Here is a 22,464-nt window from a genome sequence, read left to right on the forward strand (position 1 = left end):
CTTTCTTTCTTTCTTTCTTTCTTTCTTTCTTTCTTTCTTTCTTTCTTTCTTTCTTTCTTTCTCTCTCTCTCTTTCTCTCTCTCTCTCTCTCTCTCTCTCTCTCTCTCTCTCTCTCTCTCTTTCTTTGATATAAGTGCATTTTAGAGACCAGGTTAGAAATTATTTTAGCAGATAGAGAAAGACAATTCTTTAAAACTCAAGTCTTGCTTTTTAACCATTTGGATGAAAAACTATGTAAAAGACAGAAGACAGCTGGTTATAGTAGTATCTACAATCTTAGCACTTAGGAGGTAGAGGCAGGAGGATAAATTTAGATGGGCTTCAAGTGCATGCTGAGATCACTATATTATATATACATTAAAAAAAAGGACAACCACAGAAAGAGGTTGTAGTACATTTGAAGTTACATGATATACTCTAGTCCAGTCAAAACTGATTTGAAAAGATAAGTGAAATTTCAGGGGACAACTTCACAAGGGAGAATGAAAATGTATACTATATTCATGAACTGACACATTGAACCAAGATGAATAAATATACAATATCATGGACACTAAAAGGAGGAAGGATCACCTTCAAATGAAAGAAGACAGAAATCATGGACATTTTCTATTCTGTAGATGAAATGTCTGAGTTTGAATACATCAATCCAGGTTTAGGTACGAAGATGGGAAAGGCATCTTCTGCAAAGTAGGAATGCCATGAGTAGTGGGGCTGTTTAAAGAATATATTTTCAAATGCGATAATTTCAAACAATTTTTAGGTAAGGTTTTAGAAACACTAGAGTAATAGGAATGAAGCCACTAATGATATTATGAAGAAGCTAAAAACATACTGAATTATTCTGACATTTTAGGGGCATCTTGATGAAGTTTCTAAATTAGGTATCCAAATACCAGTATAGAAAGAGAAGAAACAAGGGTTAATCAGACATGGCACTTTACAAATCTTTATAGAATACAATCTGCCAAGTAAGAAATTTTAAACAGCCCTGGAGGTTGCTGGCCAAGACAGGTCTCTCTCACTCAATTAGCAACAAAAAACCTTCAAAGCTATCATGCTAACTCTCAAGTCAGGATTTGACAACAGTGGTTGTATCTGAGCATCACTAAGTCATCTAAGAGTTTCATTTAAATCAAGCATATGGCTGAAAATCAAGGTCTCAGTGATAAAATGAGTAGTTTAGGAAATTTCACCTCATGGACAAAAAACAAGCAAAAAAGCAAACTCATGTGAACAAGAAAAAAAAGAAAACAACAAATTCCTCACAATTAAGTAGTTAACACTTAAAAGTCATTTCAAGTATTATCTTAAAAATTTTGTATTAATCATAAACTGAAATGTAAATGAAGAAAAAGTTAAAAAGTTTTCTAGTCTCCCCATAGTTCTAGTAGAACTTTGACTGGGTAAAAACAGAATTTTAAGTAAAGACCTGTGATTCCTGTGATAGGCAAGTAAGTACCTGTGCAAATGTCTCATTTTATTAAGTATTAAAAATAAAAACTGGGGTTTTTTTTGGGGGGGTGATTTATATGTGGACAGTGCATGCATTAACTTACAGTATGAACTTCATATTTCTTAGATATGATAAATGGTTACATGCTTATGTAGCTTTTCTTTAGTCTTATGAGAATGAAGTATCTGGTGGTGATGCCATGATGACTACAAATTACTTTTTCATGTGGCTCAACCAAAAAGTGTGTGCACATGTATTAGTCTATAGGAACTGCTAAATAAATATGGAAAGGAGGTTACACAATTTCAAACTGGAAGTAGGAGAAGAATGAATAAATAAGTTTAGGGTAGACAGCAATGTGGAACACATAGAATCTTTTATTTTAAAAGTGAAAGATTGAATCCAGAGCCTTGGACTCCTAATGACATTCTGCTATACCCAAACAGTGCCTTGCTCATCCAGAGAAGCATCTTCCTACACTACATGGGAACTAAAACACAGTCCCAATCTCAACAATGTACAGAAAATGAGAGATTTTTGGTATACTCAGTTCCAAATGAGATGTCTTCATTAAATCTCCCCTCTCAGGGATCAAGGGATAGATTTTTAAGAGCCACAGGGGATGGCTGACTCCATGGAAACAGTGTCTTCAAAGTGATGCACATAATATACTCATAGAGACTCTGGTAACACACACAAGTTTAAGACAAACAGGGTTGCAGTGTTGAGGGAGAAGTAGACTTAAGCTCCCAACCCTAATCAAAAAATTCTCTGCAACTGACAACCACTTGTAAAGAAAAAATTAGTTTTCTGTAATGAAGCATTACTGGGTATATTAACAACTCTTCAGAGTAGGCCCCATACCCAGTAGTAGATGAATAAGACAAAACAAACACAACAGTATTTTTGTAGACATGTTGACTCATATTACTTTGCTTTGGCATTTTTTGTTTTTCTAGTTTTTTACTAATATATTCTGGTTTCTGTTTTTGTAAGTGTGTGTTTCTTCCTTTGTTTTGTTTTTTAGAGAAAGAAAGGGCATGGAGTTGAGTGGATTAGAGGGGTAGGGAGGAATTGGGAGAGGAAAAAATCATGCTCTGAATACATTATATGAAATTTTTTTTCAATAAAAAATAGAACACTAACAAACTGAAGGGTTAAAAAAAGAAACAAGGTGAAAAGAATGTCTTCTTTATGAAGAGTAATGTTTGTTTTTACTAGCAGTGTAATCTATTGCTTAGTCTGAACTAGAGGAATGCACTTCTCAAGACACTAGAAGACTCTAATACACTTACCATTGTATTTCTTTTATTCTATTTACTTATCTGTACTAACTAGACCTATTCATATATCCTTAGTAATTACCCCAGATTCATAAAATGAAGAAATGAAAGCAAGTGGTTTGGTTGGTAAAAGTATACTTTATAGCAATGACAAAATGCATTGTAAAAATAAATGTTAAGAACCAAGGCCTAGGGGCTTGTACCTGTCATTGGCATTTTCAATTGGTACAATGGCAAAAAGAACTTCTTAATCACATTTGATAATTCAAGCTGGGAACAGAATTCTTATCAAAATGAGGAATGCAATCAAGAGCCAATAATTAAGACATTTTCTAGGGCCAAGTAACATGAAGAACAGGAAAATGCAGGTGCTCAAGACTTTACAACATTAAAGAAGAAAGAGGATAAACTGGAAGGAACCTGGAAAGATGACAAGTATGATGGGATTATGGTAAACCAAAGCAGGGACAAAACTGATAGTTATTTAAATTATGTAAAATTGGTTATAAATAATACAATACTGGAAGAAAACAGTCTTTCTTTAGTTCCATTTTCCTCACTGCATTACTCAATCTATTAGCACAAGTCCTATGAGTTCTTATTGTACAAGAGTTCCCAGGTTGATCACTTTCTCTACCTCCACATGCAAATCTATTCCAAGTTAGCCTAAACTACTTCAGTCATCTTCCCTACAACTAACTTTGCCCTTTGGAATCTGTTCTCCACAAAGCAAACGTCTATTTTCTTATAGTGGAGCTGAAAGTATCTTCCTCTCCTGCTTAAAATCCTCTGATGGTGAGCCGCATTTAGAACCAATATAAATGAACTTCTTACCACATCACAAAAGTTTGTGAACAAACTTCATTTTGTTACCTTGTTGATCAAATCACTACTACTTTTTCTTTCTGCTGCTCTAAGTCACACTGGCTTTTTTTGTCTCCTCCCAATCTGAAACATTCTATCCCCAGATTTTTGCATTACAAATCATTATTTAGGTATGAGTACAAAATTCACCTTGAGTCTCAGATAACATCCCTCATCCATTTTTACTTCCCTAGTAAAAGTAGCATTCATATCATTTCTACCCAAGTATTTACCAACTGTATCTTATCCATATAAATACATCACCTCAGACCTCCTGCTTGGTAGTCTCCCCTATTACATCACTAGAACTTATGCCTGACAAAACCAGTAAATTTATCTTTATATTCCTATGTGTACTTTGGTACTATACAACTGGTTCTCAAATAGTAGCTGAATAGGTTCAAACCTAACTATATTTAGGGAACTGAGACAAAAAGGCAGGTAAATTTTAGACCCATTTGTAAAGATCTTTAAACTAAAGATAAGAGTTTTCAAGAAATTTTTGGGTGATTATAAATTATGACTGTAAAAAAGAAGGCTACTGTATTAAGTAGGAATTAGAACCTAATTCCCATTAAAAAATTTGTTTCTAATTATAAAATCCTAATTAATCCAAAATGTAAAGAACCACTTTCAATCTATATAGATGTTAGTTAACAGCTTTTTCAATTGTATTGTCCCATAGTGGTGGATCAATGCCCACAACTTGCTAGAACTCAGGAGGGTACAGCAGATGGGATTGCCAAGAGTCTAAGGCCATAGTGGACTACATAGTTAGTTCCAGGCCAGTATGAGAAACAGGGTGACATTCCATTTCAAAAGCAAAAACAAATATAAGTAATTAAATTATATGTATATATTTTGATGCCTAATATCCCATATGTAAAGGTATCATAAGTACATTACTTGTTATGCTTTGATTTTTTTGTCTTCATGTGTGTATGTATATATGTATATATGTGTTAAATAATTTGAAATAACTAGGATTCTTTTTTTTTAAAATAAACTACTTTGAAAAGAATACATACAAAGTTAATATACCTGCATGGGAACTACTTAGTATATAAAATACTATAACAAACTTAACAGGGAGTGTAAAGCAGAACATTTCAAAATGAGTTCTGAGGCCAATTCTGTAAAGGGTATTTATTAGTCAAACAAATTTTGGAAATATACATTATATACGTTGATATCAGGTGTCTTTCTTAAATGGCTCTCCACTCTCTATTTTGGGACAGGGTCTCTCACTGAATCAATTCTGCTGAGCTGGCTGGCCAATGAACTCTAGGGTTCTACCTGTCTCTACCCCTAACTGCTGAGGTTATAGACACTAACTGACTGACATAAACAGTTTTTTTACTTGGGTTCTAAGAAACTGAACTTAGATACTCATGCTTGCACAATGAGCAATTACTGACTTAATCAGCACCCCAGCCCTCATTTAATCGATCCCTCCCTCTCTCTCTCTGAACTAGGGGGAACAGCTAATTATAAGATAATTTAACCGACATTTTAGTCAACTCCCTCTTTTAACTTCTCTGTAACAGCAATTATTCTGTGATGTCATTCTTCCTTCAGTGACTAAAAGCAGACATTTAATATTATAATTAAAATTCTACTGAGAAATCCAATAGTTTGGAGAAGAGTAGGGAAGTATTAGAAAGTCAATCTTCTGCTGTAGAATAATTTATACCTTTATTCCTTCTTAAGCCATAGTGAGTTATTTGAAAGAAAAAGAGTATTTGTAACAAAAAGATTCTCATATTAATATAATTCTATAGGGGAAAATTATTTAACAGTCACCTTGGCCTCTAAGAGTTCAGTAGAGCAATTTTAGAAGGTACTTACTTAATCATTTCAAAAAGCTTTGGGTCTGAAACCTTGATATTTCGTGCCATATTCCAGGAAAGATGAACCATGGGTACTATTGACTTTACACTTTGCAATTTGTTCCATTCGTATCGTTCCACTGCCAGCTTATACTGACATGCTGAGGGAAAAAAGAATATACAAACCAAACGATCAAAAGTGAAGATAATCATTATTACCTCATGAAAATCTCAAAGCATTTCAAATGCTATATATACTATATATAGTATATACTATATTAATATATAGTATATTAATAAGTTTATATATAATATATTCATTTGTATTCACATATTATATTTTATATTTATTATATCAGGTATGTGCTACCATGCTTGGCTCAAATGACACATTATTAATCTTAAGGCAATAGTGCCTGAGGGAAGGCATAATTTAAACTGTTCAACATAGAACTTAAAGGAGAAAAAGAAAAACATCTACAGGAATATATTTTCAATTAGCTTTACCCGCCTAAGAATTAACTTTACAAAACAAAATCAAGGACTCAAAATTATTACAAGTATATTTTCCATGTATATAAACCTTCATTTGCTACAGATATATAGCGTTGGACAGCTATTATTTATAATTGTCTTTTGGGGGGGGGGGAGCGTTAAATCTTTTTTTCAAGCATAGCCTTTTAAAATACCTGTAAGTGGACCAACATTCCAAGCAATGTTATTGCACCAGCCAATAGCTTGAACCCAATGAACAGTGCCTGCATTTATCCAGACCAGATCCCCAGGTCGCTGAATAAACCTATACACAGGAACATTTGCTTCATATAGATCTTCAAGGTTGGGCCACCAAGAGCCCATTAAGAAATTCAAATTATTTCTGGAAAAACAAAACAAAACAGTACAAATGGGTCCAGGACTGTCATAAATTCCTTATAAAATACGAAACTAATGTCAAAAGTTTTTAATGATAATTGATTTCAATGAAGATTAATTGATAGTATAATAAAAACTGCTGAATATATATAAAGAGTGAAATTAGAAAGACATCTGAAGATAGCTTAGTTTATTTCTCCAAGATTCAAATGGAATCTATGATTCTGAAGTGAAGCATACTTTTATTTCTAATTTCATTTCAATAAGCCCCCTTCCCTTTCAGACATCGAATCATAGAACCCTTCTCTTCTTGCAATACCTGGAAATCACTAAGACAGAGGGTGAAGGTGAATTCATTTAAATTCATAAACAAGAACACTATGTAAGTATCAGAAACTCCATTCAATTTGAGAGAGAATCCCTATTGCTGCTTTGATTCATAAGGAGGAAAGGGGGTGTAAGTTGTCAACTTCTACATGGTTTGAGAGATCAGCTAATTAAAATTATGCAGCTGAGACTGAGCAGTGGTAGTGTATGCCTGTAAACCCAGCACACGGCAGGCAGAGGCAGGAGGATCCCTGTGAGTTGGAGGTCAGCCTGATCTACAGAGTGAGTTCCAGGACAGCCAGGGCTACACAGAGAGAGACCCTGTTTCAAACAAACAAACAAACAAACAATAACAACAACAAACTGCAGTTGAAAACAAATTTGTACACATCACACACAATAACCATGTCCATCCTTTTGGAAACATTCTAAACATAATATTACTAACCTACTTTAATATTTTTCTGGTTATTAATGATAACAAGTACTTTAGAAAAAACTACATAGCAACTTTCCTATAGAAAATTTCATATATTTCAATTAATCACTTCAAATTTTAGATTTTGAGGAAAGAAGAACACGCATAGTGGAAATATTTGCTTAAAATCTAAGAAGTAACCCTTCACTTCATAACTTGGGGTAAAATATAAGACAAAGTCTATCAAAAGTTATAATAGTTTAATTTTATAGAAGTTGACAAAACTATGACCCTGCTGACAGTTTTTATAAACAAACATTTTAGAAGATAGACATTGGCATTTATTTACATATGACTAATAACTGATTTTGTTATTACAATGACATAATTGTGACAAAAAAAACCAAAAACAAACAAACAATAACAACAAAAAACACATAATCTGCAAAATAGCTATTATCCAAGATTTTATGGGGAAAGCCCTTGACCTACAGTGGAAGCTTAGTATCTCTCTTTTTCCTTTTTTCTTCCTTAAAAAAATTCAGGGCAGGCAAGATGACTCAGTTGGTAAAAATACCTGCCATAAAGCCTAAAAATTCAGGGCTGACAAGATGGTTAAGCCTGAGGACCCGAGTTCGATCCCTAGAACTCCAGAAGTAGGAGAAAAGAGACCGCCTCAAGTTTGTTCTGTAACCCCTATGGCCCCTAATCTTGTGTTCTAGTGTTTATTTTCTACTTCTCTAAACAAACAAAAGCTTTATAAAATGCTCTGCAGCTCTCTGAAACTCTCTAGAAGACACTGCTAATGATAGCTTAACTGCAAGGAGATAGGCAGGCCTGGCTAGCTATTTGTAATAAAGCTGTACAATTACAGTTACCTATAAAGCAAAAATGGTTATTAGCACATTTCAATCTTGTGGTACCATCATAAAACTGGAGAAAAATTTCTAACTAAAAGCAGGAAAGCAACAAGACTACTAATCTATAAAGCATGGTACAAAGTAGAACAAGTATCTTCATCAATACATTTGAATCTGTAAAATTCTGTATCTAGTTTACTTGTATTAGAGAAACCAAATAATTAGTACTGACAATATACGGTGCTTATCTCTCATTTAAGATATTTGGGTCCTTCATTTTATTTTCAATTACGATACATGTCATAATTAGCGAAATATTTACAGCAAAGACTTTTAAAGCAAAGTAAGAAATTAAATGTTAGTATAAGAAATATGTCTATAATTAGTTTTCAAATTTCATACATACACATTAAATTAAGTCAGTAAATTGCTTCCCGTACATTTAACTGAGATAGGGAAAAAAATACCACATGTTAATTGTGCTTTTAATTTTTATTTCATAATTACTAAATGAAAATACGAGAAGCTTACATAATTGCACGACATTCAGAAAAAAGAATACAGTTCTATCTAGAGATAATAAATTTAAACCAATTTTTAAAAATTCAAAGTACCCTTTAACATAAGACATAACACAAAGGATGGCTAGTCCTAGAATCTTAAAGGAAAATATCCACCATGCGCTTTCCTTGATTAGTAAAACAAAATCTGAAGCAATTAGTTAAATTTTATAAAAAGCCACATAAGAAAAGTTGGCAGTTTTAAAAATAATTTATATCAAAATGACATGGCAGCATAAGATATTTAGGCTTGTGTTATTCCTACAAAGCATGCTCAGTTATAGAATTTTTTTACTTTCTAAAATATTCATAATTTTACTTAAATACATGCCTTTTAAAAAAGTATTTGAATGTATCATTTAAAAATGAAACCAATAACTCAATTTTTATAAACTTATGCCTACGACTATATCTATTTCATAGAGTGGTTTGACGATATTTTTCCTAAGTTTTCTAGTAACACAAAATAGGTTTGGAATCACTTTGATTTAACATAAAATTTCCAGTAAATAGTAACTGAAAGCTGACACATTAGGGTATCCAGTTTAGGAAGTTGTCCTTTGTAGTTATTGTTTTATAGTAATTTTGTTTAAAGAAAGTTTAGCTTGGAAACCTACTTTTCACAGAAGTCATTCAGAACACCCCAGTAACCTTCGGGAACAACAAACCATTCACAGTCACCTGGTCCAATATTTATATTAACTGAACAGAAGTTGTTATTTTCTTGATGACCTAAAAGGTAAAAAGAAAAATAAATCAACAAACTATTAATTCTATAGAAAATGTATCTTTAGACATGAAACCTTTAAAATGTTAAATAGAAAATGTTAAATATTCAGTTCTTTATCATTTGGCATTTTATGAAAGGTTTTATGACTGCGTTTGGCCAATAACTTCTAACTTACTCAGTAAGGGCTAATATGGAAGGCAAAGCAGAGTTTAGACTCAGGTTACTTGGTTTGGCAAGCTGTTAAAACAATTTAGTACACTTTCCTTATATATATAAACAAATGTTAACAATTTGTATAAAATTGCTATTTGAAAAAAGAATGAAATAATATTAGAATGGTACCTAATAAAATAATATATATGTCATAGATGGCATTACCAATTTTTTTTTTGTTTTCATTGTGAATAAGGCCTAGTTTTAAAAAAAAATAGCTACTTGGGCTGGAGATATGGCTCAGAGATTAAGAGTATATGTATGCTGCTCTTCTGAGTTTGATATAAGAAACCACACCAGATGGCTCCAAGGGGATGTGGCACCCCTGGCCTCCATCAGCACCTGAACTCATGTGCATATACATACCCATACAATAAGTAATAAACTCAATCCTCACAGAATAATAAAATAGCTGCTCTCAAGGAGTAACACCAGGGGGAAAAAGAGGAAAAATAAAGACATCCACCCTTTTTTCCCCCTTACATGAATATCGGTGCTATCAGAACTCAGGGAGATAATCATCAGGTTTACTACTATGAAGTAAATAAATCCTTGACCAAAAGAAGGGGATCTAAAGCTAGTAGACATCTGATATAGAATACTTTACATGTTGCCTTTCTTGTATTGTTAGCTGAGTGATGAACTTAGAAGACTTAAAAAATCTAATTCTATGTAGTGCCCCTCATGACTGTTTGGGTCAAGAAGGGAGAAAGCAAACTTTGTCCTCAAGAAATTGTATTTTGTTTGCATATTTTCACCTAACTGAGGATTCACAAAAGCACTGAAGCTTATTGTTTTACCTTCCTCAGAGCAAGCAATATAATGGTACACAGCAGTTATAAGTAAATATTGGAAAATGTCCCATAGTATGGGTTCTAAATAACAGTAAGTTTAGTTATAATCAGAGATGCTAAAACTGCATCCAGTATATACATTTCTTATAAAACCGTGTCATCTAATACCAACAATTTATTTTATTTCTTTTTTTGTTTTATTTTGTTTTTGTTTTGAGAGGGGCTCTCTGCATAACCCTGGCTGTCCTGGAACTCACTCTATAAACTAGACTAGCCTCGAACTCACTGGGATATGCCTGACTCTGTCTCCTGAGGGCTGGGATTAATGACATGCACTACCACAGACTGGCCCAGCAACTTTTTGAAATGTGAGCTAGAAGGGGCAGCAATTTTATATTATACACTGGATTTCAAATACTTGCTATAAAAAAAAAAGTGAAACATCTTTGTAATTTTGTATTGATTATTTGTTTGTATTTTGGATATTATAGGGCAAAATTAATTTCATTAACTTTTTCCTACTTTATTGTATCAAAATGATTTTTTTTAACTATATGTGATTTGTAATGTATTTCTATTGAATACCACTACCTTATAGAAATTCTTCAGATAGTTACTTTGAGAGAATGGGAGAAAAATCATTACCATAACATATCAGATAGGGGATTGATATTTAGAAATCTATAAAGAATCACAAATATGAAATTCTTCCTATTCATGCAACCGATAAATGGGCTAATGAACTAAGGTTTCAAAAAAGAAATATAAATGGCAAATATATATTTGAAAATGTACTCAGCATCCTCAGACATCAGGAAAATGCAAATTAAAATTGCTTTGAAACTGCTGTCTTTCAACCCAGACAGAATGGCTATTAAGAAAACAAAGGACAAAAAGTGCTGGTAAGGATGTAGAGAAAAAGGAACCCTTATACTTCTTTGGTGGAAATGTAAAACAGTGTGGCCACACGGAAATCTGTACAGCGATTCCTCAAAAACTACAAGTACAACTTCTGTATGATCCAATTTAAACAAACATACCACAGAAATAATGATGTTCAGGTTCATTCACTGCTGCACTATTTATAACAGCCTAACCACAGAACCAGCCTAGATGCCCATAAATGAATAAAGTTTAATACACATATCAATTTTATTCAGCTGTAAGAATGAAATTACAACCTTCACAGAAAAATGGATGGAATTAAGATTATTATGCTACATGAAGTGAGCAGGCTTAAGAAAGACAAGTAACACGTTTTTTTTCATATATAGAATCTATTTTTAAAAACTTACATTAAAAAAAGTTTGAAGATAGGATGTAAGATTTCTAGTGTAGGTACTTGGAGCATTTTCCAGAAGTTTTTAATCCCCCGCCGCCCATGAAAATGTACAAGCATGGGAATCCAGGGTGAGTGAGACAGCTCAGCACATAATAATGCTTATTATCAATCACACTGGACAACGAAAGTTCAATCCTCCAGATCCATGTGGTAGAAGGATAGAAACTGACTCTAACAAGTTTTCTTCTGACTTTCACATGTATACCACGGCACATATACACACATTTGTGAAAGCATATATGGGCATACATGATAAATACAATAAAATACTCAAGAAATATTCAGAACCGTATAGGCACAAGTCATACAATACTTTATATATGTGTTCTTTCCTCAGTTTCCTTTTGTTTTTTCAAGATATGGTTTCTCTGTGTATCCTTGGCTGTCCTGGACTTGCTTTGTAGACCAGACTGACCTCTAACTCACAGCAATCCATCTGCCTCTGCCTCCCCAAGTGTTGGGATTAGAGGCATGTGTGCTACTGTGCCCAGCACTTTCCTCAGTTTTGTAATGGAAGGTTCTTTTCAACTATAGCATATTTATTATTTGCAGAAAATAGTTCAAATGGGATGGTTTTCAAAGGACAATCAATCTGATACTATGTTGGTATAATGTTCTTATGGAATGTATACAAATTAACCTTGTTCTTTCAAATGCTGATTTCTCTACCCCACTATCTGGTTTCAATCCAGACATCACATTGTGATGCTTATTCTAAGTGAAACCTGTCTCAAGTTAGTGTAAACATGCCATCATTTGTTCTCTGTAATTGTCAATTAAACAACCAGCCAGTGTTGTGCAATGTAGAGAATAGGGTCATCGGACCATCTTGGTCCAGATGGGAGAAGAATGAAGCCAGTGGGAGTAGGAGAGGAGAGATCAGCAGGACAAGACTTGGAATCATGAAGAGAGATAAACCGGACCTAAGATATGACTAAAAGCAATTATAATGTGAGAAATCTGAATGGGAGGAAACTATGCGGGCTTGGAGGTTTAAGATGAGTAACTATTGCCCAGCATTGTGCTCTAGGTTAATTAAATAAGTCCTAGTCTCTGTGTGGTGATTTGGGTATACAGCTGTTTAGGAATAACCACAGCTTAACTAAAAGATAAATCAACAATAAATATTATTAACCACAACAATTCTACAAAAGAGATTCATCTGGACAGCCGCAGATAAAAACCAATGATCTATACTAGTAAAGCAAAATGGTCCTATTTTGAAATGATTAAGCTGATTCATTATGGTGACAAAGAAAGGAAGCAGTCTGGATTTTAGGTTATGTTTATTTGCAGTAGAACATAGAAACATGTGACAGAGATATGCAACCCACAGGTATTTGTTTCGTATCAGTAACTGTAATAATTCATTGATGTTAGGATTATAGTGATTATTAAATATTTCAAAACATTACTCTGAAATTTCATATCAATCTATGAGCCCCAAAGAAGACAGTATATTAGTAGCAGATGAAAACATGAAAGCTGAAGATTGAACCATTTGACATGAAGAAAAGGACATAACTTGTAAAAATTGAGCAGTCTAACTGGTGACAAAGTCCACAGGGCAAGTCTAGTAATAGTTCCATTCAAGCGCCTACAGCTGATAAACACCTTCAGCAAAGTGCCTGGATACAAAATTAACTCAAAAAAAAAAAAAAAAAAAAAATCAGTAGCCCTCTTGTATACAAAAGACAAAAGGGCTAAGAAAGAAATTACGGAAGCAACGCCCTTCACAATAGCCACAAAGGACATAAGTACCTTGGTGTAACCCTAACCAAGCAAGTCGAAGACTTGTATGAAAAAAATTTCCAGTCTCTGAAGAAAGAATAAGAAGAAGATATCAGAAGATGGAAAGATCTCCCATGCTCATGGCTTGGCAAGATTAATAGAGTAAAAATGGCCATCTTACCAAAAGCAATCTACAGATTCAATGCAATTCCCATCAAAATACCAACACAATTTTTTACAGACCTTGAAAGAAAAATTCTCACCTTGATATGGAACAACAAAAAACCCAGAATTGCTAAAAGAATTCTCTACAATAAAAGGTCTTCTGGAGGTATCTCCATCTCTGATCTCAAATTGTACCTTATAGAGCAACAATACTAAAAAAACAGTTTCTTTTCAAAACTGAATAGAACAGAATAGACTGGAAAATGTGTTTTTCAAGTGAGCTGTTCTATATAAGACATGTGCTTGCCCATGATATAAAACATCTATTATAATTGTGTCTTTAAAAAAACTATTAGGAAATACTGTACCCCTGCCATTCTCAGAACAATGCAGGAACAACAGTTGTTGGGTTCCAGTTGTTGGGTTCCAGGGTGCTCTAATGAACTTTCTCAGTAAAAACAAACAAACAAACAAACAAACAAACAAAAAAACAAAAAACCCAACCCAAAAACATTAGTACCAGATTTGAAAGGTATCAAAGGGAAGAGATCCTGACCTAAGTCCTGTTAAAAGTTCTTAATCTTTTAAGAATAATCTTAGTTTTGTTCATTTTAAATACAAAGATGGAGTCTCTTTACATGATCCATCTTTTATTAGTTATTAATTCATAAAAGTTACCTGGTGTTCTGCTTCCTGGAACTTTCATGTATAGTTGAACTGTGTTCATGCCCAGTATAGTATGACCAACGTGGCTTAGAAGATTTCCTGCTGATACGACACGCACAAAGGCAGGAAGTTTAGTCAGCTCATGTAGCTGCAATTTCCACCTATAAAGAAATAATAGCAAAACCCTACTATAAATATTTGTGGAAGTTATCTATTATTTATTAAAAGCTCCTATAATCCAATCAGAAAAACAAACCTATAAATATATTACTTAACATCAGAAATAATGGAATGTCAAAATTAATTTTCCAATGAAAAGCTGTTAAAGTTATAGACCTAGAACATAAATAAAAAATTAACTGCTAGGTCTTACTTTAAGAAAAGAAAAAGCATGTAGTCATCTTAAATTTAAAAAATAATAACAATAATTTAGTTGTAAGCCTAGCAAAAAATTAGTTTGACCTGTTAATTTAGAAAAATGCTAATAAATAAGATAGAAGAAATTATAAACAATTCTCAACCAGAGCAAAGATATTTCTATGCTTCAGTTCACAGAACTATCACAAGGACTTACTTTTTGTCATCAGACAGATCAATGTTGGTCCCAAACTTAATGGTTTTAAAAGGTCCCTTTCTCCTTTTCCCGGAACTTAAAAAAGAAAGATGTAAAATTACAAGCACATCTTTTAAATAAAAATATTAAGTGGAAATGAAAAATAACTTACTTATCTGATGATGTAGATTCACTGTCTGAGTGATCTTTATGGTGACTTCTTTTCTCATTTTCTTCCTGAAAATTAGAAAAGGGCATTGTAGCTTAGTACTTCACACAACCATCTTTCCTTCGTGCCACCAAACTGCAGATTCCCATACTAGCTCTATTTGCAAGGAGAGAAAACTGATGTAATTCACTGTAACTCAATGCAAATTGCAGAACAGATTTCATTAGATGAATTTCTTTTGTAGACGTGGAAGAGTAACTGTTCTGGCTTGTTTGTGTCAACTTTACATATGACAAGAGTTATCTGAAAGGAAGGAACCTCAGTTGAGGAAGTGCCTCCATGAGATCCAGCTGTAGGGTATTTTCTCCATTAGAGATCAAAGGGGGAGGGCTCAGCCCATTGTGAGTGATGCCATCCCTGGGCTGGTGGTCCTGGGTTCTGTAAGAAAACAACCTGAATAGTATACTTCCATGACCTCTGCATTAGATCCTGCCTCCAGGTTCCCGTCCTGTTTGAGTTCCTGTCCTAACTTCCTTCAGAGATGAACAGCAATGTGAAAGTATAAGCCAAATAAAACCTTTCCTCCTGAGGTTGTTTTGGTCATGGTGTTTCATCACAGCAATAGAAACCCTAACTAAGATAGTAATCTAAATATGTAATTTCATGTATAAATGTTGCCTCAACTGAAAAGTGCACTCAGAGAAACATTTTAAATATTTTTATAAGAGATAAACAAATCTACTGAACTACAAATTGAAGACTTTCAGTCACATAAATTAAATTTTCCATGTAGGATATATGAACAAAACAAAACAACTTTGCACAAAATTAGAGTAGTACTTCAAAGAACTCACTTCTATGGATCTTTTATGTCCAGTTTGTGGAAGAACTCACAAAGTTCTCATTTTAATACATGATTTCAGTAATGCTTCAATAATATAAGACCTATATGGGTCTTTTAGTAATATTTTGATTAGTTTCAAAATTCAGATCTTAAATTTCATATACGTTGAAATAATTAGTCTCATTTCTACCTCTTCCTCAGTATTTCTTTTTTTTTTTTTAATGAACTAAGACTGGAAGGAAGAACACTAATACTTCCTTAAAGAGTTGTCTACTTAATAATATTAAGCTGTCAGAAGAAGAAAAAAAACAGTATCAACTCATAGTTTTACTTAAGTAAAATAGATAGATAGCAATTACAAGCTATTTTCTGGAACATAAGTTGATGATAACTACAAAGGTAATGTCTTCTTTCGAAAGTACAAAATGAAAATAAATTTTAAATCTCTAAAAATCTCCACAAAGTAAATACTTACTCTCAATGATTCTTGGAATGAGGAGGCCTGGTACTGAGCATATTTCGCAATTGTAGTATGAGATCTATTACTTTCACAATGCCAAATTTTCTTGGTTCCAGTAGGGTCCCAGTTTTCATCTGCTGGTTGTAACAACTGTGTCCTCACTTCTACCATATGTTCATTGTTAGCTTCCACCAAAGTTTTAGTTGAGAAAAGTCCCAGGTCTTTATAAGTAAGCCATAAATAAATAAAAGTTAGTAAAAACAAAACAACAATAAAAATATAAAAAAGTATTTTATGGCAGTATATCTAGTTTCTGTAAAACCAACCAGATCATCTATATACTTTGAAGTCCTGGGCATACATAATGTTCATGTTGTTCTAACAGAAAATAAAATAGTCCAATGTTCAAACTTTCACATAATTTTGGCAGGTGCAAGAAAATACCAATGGGGCTATAGTATGATGAGTAAAGCAAATTTTACTTACATTTTATATTCAAAATTCTCATTATACTTAAACATATGCCATTATTATATAATGAGATAAAAATAAAACTTACTTACAAAAAAAACCAAAAAACAAAAAAACTACCTCTGAATTGCCAGTAACCAATATCAACACCATTCTACATTCAAAACAAGGACTTAAAGTAAAAATAATCAAGACTGCCCCATCCAATAAAATGAAAATATGTGTGTGAGTGGTGATAGTGGGGGGTGGTAAGAAACTTCTCTATTGGTGCTTTAAACGGTAAAAAGACAGCATGCATAGAAAACATTTTTCTTTTTACTTAAAGCATACCTAATTTAAGAGCTCCAGCAAGGCCACGTATTACTGTAACAGGGTTGTTTGGATTTGTACAAAATTGATGTAATGGAGGAAAGAAAGCATCACGTTTATTTTCCAACTGTAAAATTAAAATATGTGGTTACATCTCAGGAAGACACAGCTTTTAACTTAAATATTATACTTCATATTCATTACCTGCCAATCTAAATATTTTATTCCATGTGTTCAAATTTCTTTTCTATTTTCTAGTATTTTTGAATTTTGATTTTAATTGTGACTAGGTAGTAACCACATACATTTTTTGCATACTATATGTTGAACAAATTATGTAGCAGAAATCACATTTAAATTTCAAAACCAAAGTGAAGATTATTGAACCTTAAAAAGGAAGAAAAAATGGAGCAGGATAGAAAGAATAGCTCAGTGGAAGAGAGTTTGTTCAGCCTCCATTAACACCTTAAGTCCAGTATCAATGAGAGCAAGAGCACCAAGTATGGGCTGGGTTGTAAGTCCATTGGTAGAGTGTTTATCTGCCATCTGGGGGCTCTAAGTTTTATCTCTAATATTGCCCCTATTGAAAAGCTACAAAATTTAAAAAAATTAAAAGACCCAATAGAGAAGCTGGGAGTGGTAGCAGTCACCTTTAAATTCAGTAAGCAGGAAGCAGAAGTAGGCATATCACTGAGTTCTAGGCCAGCTTGAGTTACAGGTAATTGTGAGCCACAGGGCTGGGAATCAAAGTCTGGTCCTTCCTCTGCAAGAGCAGTAGGTGAACATAACTACTGAGCCATATCTCCAAACTAAAATAGTTTTATTTTGGTCAAGGGGACTCACTCTGTCACTCAAGCTCCAAGGTATACCTACATTTATATCAAACTAATTTCCCATTCACATGAAATAAAAATAAGAAAAAAAATGAATCCTAAAAAAGATTCTATATGATTTAACATGTTCTTGATGCAATATTATTCTTGTACTTAAGTTATCAGGCAGGATTAGAAGTGTGCTAAGGGATAGAGTATGTGGTGCAAAGTAGAATATTTGACTAGCATGCAAAAGAGCCTAGGTTTTACCCCCAGCAGGGGAAAAATAAGCAACAAATAAAACAGTTATTGAAGGAAAAGACAGAGCTTTGTGGTAGAATTTCATTCATATGTGCAAAACACTGAGTCTAATCCCAGCACCACCAAATCGAGTGGCCATCATCTTGTCATATGCTATAACATGGATGCAGCTTGAAGGCACGGTAGACAAATGAAATAAGCTAGTCATAAGGCCATGTGATTCCATTACATAAAGTAGTGAAATTCATGAAAACAGAAAACAAAATTATGACTTCTAGATCTTAAGCGGATGAGAAAAAGAGATTTTCAAAGGGTAGACACTCTGACAAGATACATAAGTTTTCAAAACAGGTTGTACAATAACATGAATATATTTAACTACACACTCAGAAAGAGTTGAGATGGTAAATTTTGTCATATGAATTTCGCCAATTTAAAATCTCAGTGAAAAAAAATCGAACAAATTCACAAACAAATTCAAGAATCAGTTTCACAGATGTAAGACCAACCAAAGTATATTACCATTAAATGTATATGTATCTAATTTTTTTTCTTTCACTTGGGGAGGCAGTAGAAAGAAGTGAATACAATAGTAGCAGAATTTGTTTGTGAAAAATACAAGAATTGCTTTTATTCAACTCTTCCTATCAAATGCCTAAATGTTTAAATATAAAATTGATAGTTTCAAATATGCAAAATGACTTACAAAGATACTGGGTGACATGTATCCGTCTATCATCATATTTTCTTTTTTTATTTACGTATGCTGGCTTAAAAAAAAATTTATGTATAGGAATGTTTTGCCTGTGTGGAAATATACAATGTGTGTGCCTGCTACTTATGGAGGCTAGAAGAGGGCATCTGATCTCGTTAAGGATGGTGGAACCATCATGTGGGTACAGATAACTGCTGAGCCGTCTCTCCTCCTCGAAAGACATTCTTTTTTTTTATTTTTAATTTTTTTCTTTTTATCATTTAGTACAATTCATTCAATTTGTATACCAACTGTGTCCCCCTCCCCCTTATCTCCTCCCAATTCTATCCTTTCTCCCTCCCTCCCTCCTCTCCCTCTATGCTACTCCTCTATTCCACTGATGGAGGAGGTCCTCCTCCCCTTTTATTTGACCCTAGCCTATCAGGTCTCATCAGGACTAGTTACACTGTATTCCTCAGTGGATTGGCAAAGCTGCACCGCCCCCCCACCCCCCCACCCCCCACCCCCCGCAGGGGGGAAGGGAAGCAATGATCAGAGAGCCTGCCACTGAGTTCATGCCAGAAAAAGTCTCTGCTCCCCTAACTAGGGTCCCAACTTGGAGACTGAGTCTATGGGCTACATCTACGCAGGGGTTCTTGGTTATCTCCATGAATGGTCCTTGGTTGGGGTACAAGTCTCAGAAAAGACCCCTTTGCCCGGATTTTTTGGTTCTGTTGCTCTCCTTTTGGAGCTCCTGTCCCCTCCAGGTCCTTTCTATTTCTCCCTTCTTTCATAAGATTCCCTGCACTCTGCCCAAAGTTTGGCTATGAGTCTCAGCCTCTGCTTTGATACCTCAATCAGTAGCGTCTTTCAGAGGCCATCTGTGGTAGGCTCAAGTTCTGTTCCCGGTCCTCTCCTGCTTGTAATGTCTATCGCATTTGGAAAGACCACATTCTTAAGATACTTTCCCTGCCTTTCTGTCTTTGATGGTATTTTCTTTTAGCACTTGTTAAACAAAGTGAATACTGATATCCATTCAATTTGTAGATTTAAAACATAGTTTACTGAAGAATGTTTTCTAAGTAGTTCTAAGTAGCTTTTTTAAATACTGCTCAAAATTGAGGCAGTGAAAGTATTTCTTATTCACATATGGCATATAATCACAGAGAGACTATGTATAAAAGCAATGTTGTAGAGTACATGCCCAGAATGTGCAAAGCCCTGGATTCAGCCTCCAGCACAGCCAAAACAAAAACAAATTTCTCATATAACCAGTTAATAGTTGAAAAGGTATTTTGCAAAGTATCACAAAATATTGTTGAATACATCTTTTTTATTGCCAAATATTGACAGTGCTACCAATAACTGTAATACTTGGTAAAGGATATCTATGCTGACCTTTTTTTTCTTTCTTTCTTTTTTTTTTTTTTTTTTGAGACAGGAATTTCTCTGTGTAGCCTTGGCTGTCCTGAATTCACTTTGTAGACCAGGTTGGTCTTGAATGCACAGAGATCCGCCTGCCTCTGCCTCCCTGCGTACTGGGAATTCAGGCACACACCACTTCTCCCGGCTGACCCAAAATATTTTTAAAAAAGAAAAAAAAAAAAAAAAAAAAAAGCAGGAAAAAGTGGTTTGTTGATTTCTAGTCAGTAAATTGAGACTCACATAAATACTAGGTGTAGGTGGATTCAACTTGTCCTTTGGCAAGGGAGGATATGGTGAGGATGGTGGTCTTGGAGGCGGACATTTATCCAACAAAATGCTACTGTTAGATAGGCCATTTTTACCCAGATTCCTTTAAAAAATAACAGGAGAAAAAAAAAATCAGCTTTACATGAAAGGCAGAAAACAATTCTGAATTAACTCATAATTAATTGAATGGGCATGTCATAAATCCATGAATTTTGTATCCAGCAGGAACAATAGCAACAAATTATTTCTGCAAATACTCATTTTGATTCCTGTATCTTCCACTTAAGAAAAACTAAAAGCACACATGTGGAGCATAGGAAACATTTCCTCTTTCGTTTGTGATTTTGGTATCTGAAGAACAAGTATGAGTTCTAATTTCATTTGTAGCATTAGAATCTTTCCCATACAAGGTTGATTTATTTAGCTCAGCCAAGAAAAAGTACAAATAGGTCATTTTAGCAGTTTCTTACTGTCTCAAAATTAACTACCTGCTTATTAAATCAGCAAGTATGAAATTGACAGAAATTTCTCTGAAGTAATTGATACATATAGTCATTATATAAGAGACTATACATACTTAATACTCAAGTACACCTATCAATCTTAATGGTGTAGACAGATGCAAAGTATGCATATGTTATCTTCCAAACACTGTTTTAGGATACCTTAAGCCAGACAATGAAACTTTTATTAAAATAGTCCAATGTGGACAGGAAAGGAAGCAAAGTTATGAAATAATATGATGGAGAGAATTTAGAAATTATACCATTTCACTGTTTTTTTTCCGATTTAAAAAAAAAAAAAACGTTCAGTAGAGAAACAATGGGCAAGTATTTTGTGAGTAATACCATGTTGGGGTTTTTTTTTTGTTTTTTTTTGTTTTTTTCAAATCTTCCATTAAAAAGCTTAGAAGCCACATACCAGGTCTCTTATACCTGTGTCCTGACACAGGGTTTTATCAATGGAACACCCTATTATTTGTAATTTCAAGACTTTTTTTTTCCCCCTCTCTAAGCTTGAGATGAATGATCTCCAGCTTATACAAGTGATTTTCTGTTTCCTCATTAACACGTTCAGGCCTATATTGGATGAAGTATCCCAAGGCCACTCAGGGACTGATAAGAGTTTTGGTGCAGCTAGCTTACAATATTGAAGTGTCTGTAATGAAGCAAATTTGGCTTTCTAAGTTAAAAGTTTAATATAAAACAATGAAAATGTTCTGAAGAGAATGTCCCAATGTCCTCTTTGGCCTCAAAAATGAAATCAAAGAATATTACTGTTTTTTTGTTTGTTTTTCAAGACAGGGTTTCTCTGTGTTTGTAGCCTTGGCTGTCTTAGACTGGCTTTGTAGACCATGCTAGCCCCAAACTCACAGGTATCACCTGCATTTGCCTCGAGGAGTGCTAGGATTAAAGGCGTGTACCACCACTCCTGGCTAAGAACATCGTTCTTAACACATTAATACAGTCAACTCAGCACCGCACAGCATACAATTTTATTAACAAGAACTGCTCTTCTACATTGCTCAGAACTTGTGAAACATAATAATACCCCCTGAATCTACCTCCAGAAACCCCTTTTAATTAACATCTCAGTTGTTTCTTCTTCTTCTTTTTTTAAGCAAATGTACTGATTCTAGAAACCGGAAAAGGTAGTAAGACCCTGCTTTAGCACAGAAGCAGAACTGGGAAAGGAGGGCAGGGATCAGATCAGCCAAGAGAGAGGCAAATAGAAGACAAGTGCACTAGAAATGGATCAAGGCACTGTATCTCAGAGTCATCTATGGCTGTGGTACTAGACACCAAAAGGGGTCCAATGCTGAAATGAATAATAGTAACTTGGAAACAATGAGATTAATGCCTCTTAACTAAGAATTCATAAAGAATCAAATTTTAGAAATACAGGAACCTTAACTAACGTTTAATATTTTTCTTTTAAATTTAGAGATCTAATGTATTAAATGCTGACATGGAAAATATTACAAGTTAGGATTAACTGGGTGCAGTGACATGCACCTTTAATTCCAGCACTTGGGAGGCAGAGGCAGAGCAGCCTGGTCTGCATAGTGAGTTCAAAGCTAGAGAGAGC

General features: G+C 34.0%; 1 protein-coding gene across 6 annotated transcripts in view; it reads right to left on the bottom strand.

Annotated features, from left to right (window-relative positions):
* The window catches only part of Kdm6a (lysine demethylase 6A), a 122,133-nt gene that overhangs the window by 4,777 nt on the left and 94,892 nt on the right, over nt 1–22,464 (bottom strand). For all 6 annotated transcript variants that reach the window (XM_055598259.1, XM_055598261.1, XM_055598260.1 and 3 more), the window contains 9 exons: nt 20,350–20,479; nt 16,939–17,044; nt 16,153–16,358; nt 14,837–14,901; nt 14,686–14,760; nt 14,124–14,272; nt 9,088–9,202; nt 6,122–6,309; nt 5,452–5,593 (listed from right to left, as the gene is read on the bottom strand). In XM_055598259.1, coding sequence (XP_055454234.1) covers nt 5,452–5,593; nt 6,122–6,309; nt 9,088–9,202; nt 14,124–14,272; nt 14,686–14,760; nt 14,837–14,901; nt 16,153–16,358; nt 16,939–17,044; nt 20,350–20,479 — 1,176 coding nt within the window. The remainder of the gene's footprint in view (nt 1–5,451; nt 5,594–6,121; nt 6,310–9,087; nt 9,203–14,123; nt 14,273–14,685; nt 14,761–14,836; nt 14,902–16,152; nt 16,359–16,938; nt 17,045–20,349; nt 20,480–22,464) is intronic.

Source organism: Psammomys obesus, unplaced genomic scaffold, assembly GCF_907164565.1.
Source record: "Psammomys obesus unplaced genomic scaffold, mPsaObe1.curated_primary_1811, whole genome shotgun sequence".
NCBI lineage: Eukaryota > Metazoa > Chordata > Mammalia > Rodentia > Muridae > Psammomys > Psammomys obesus.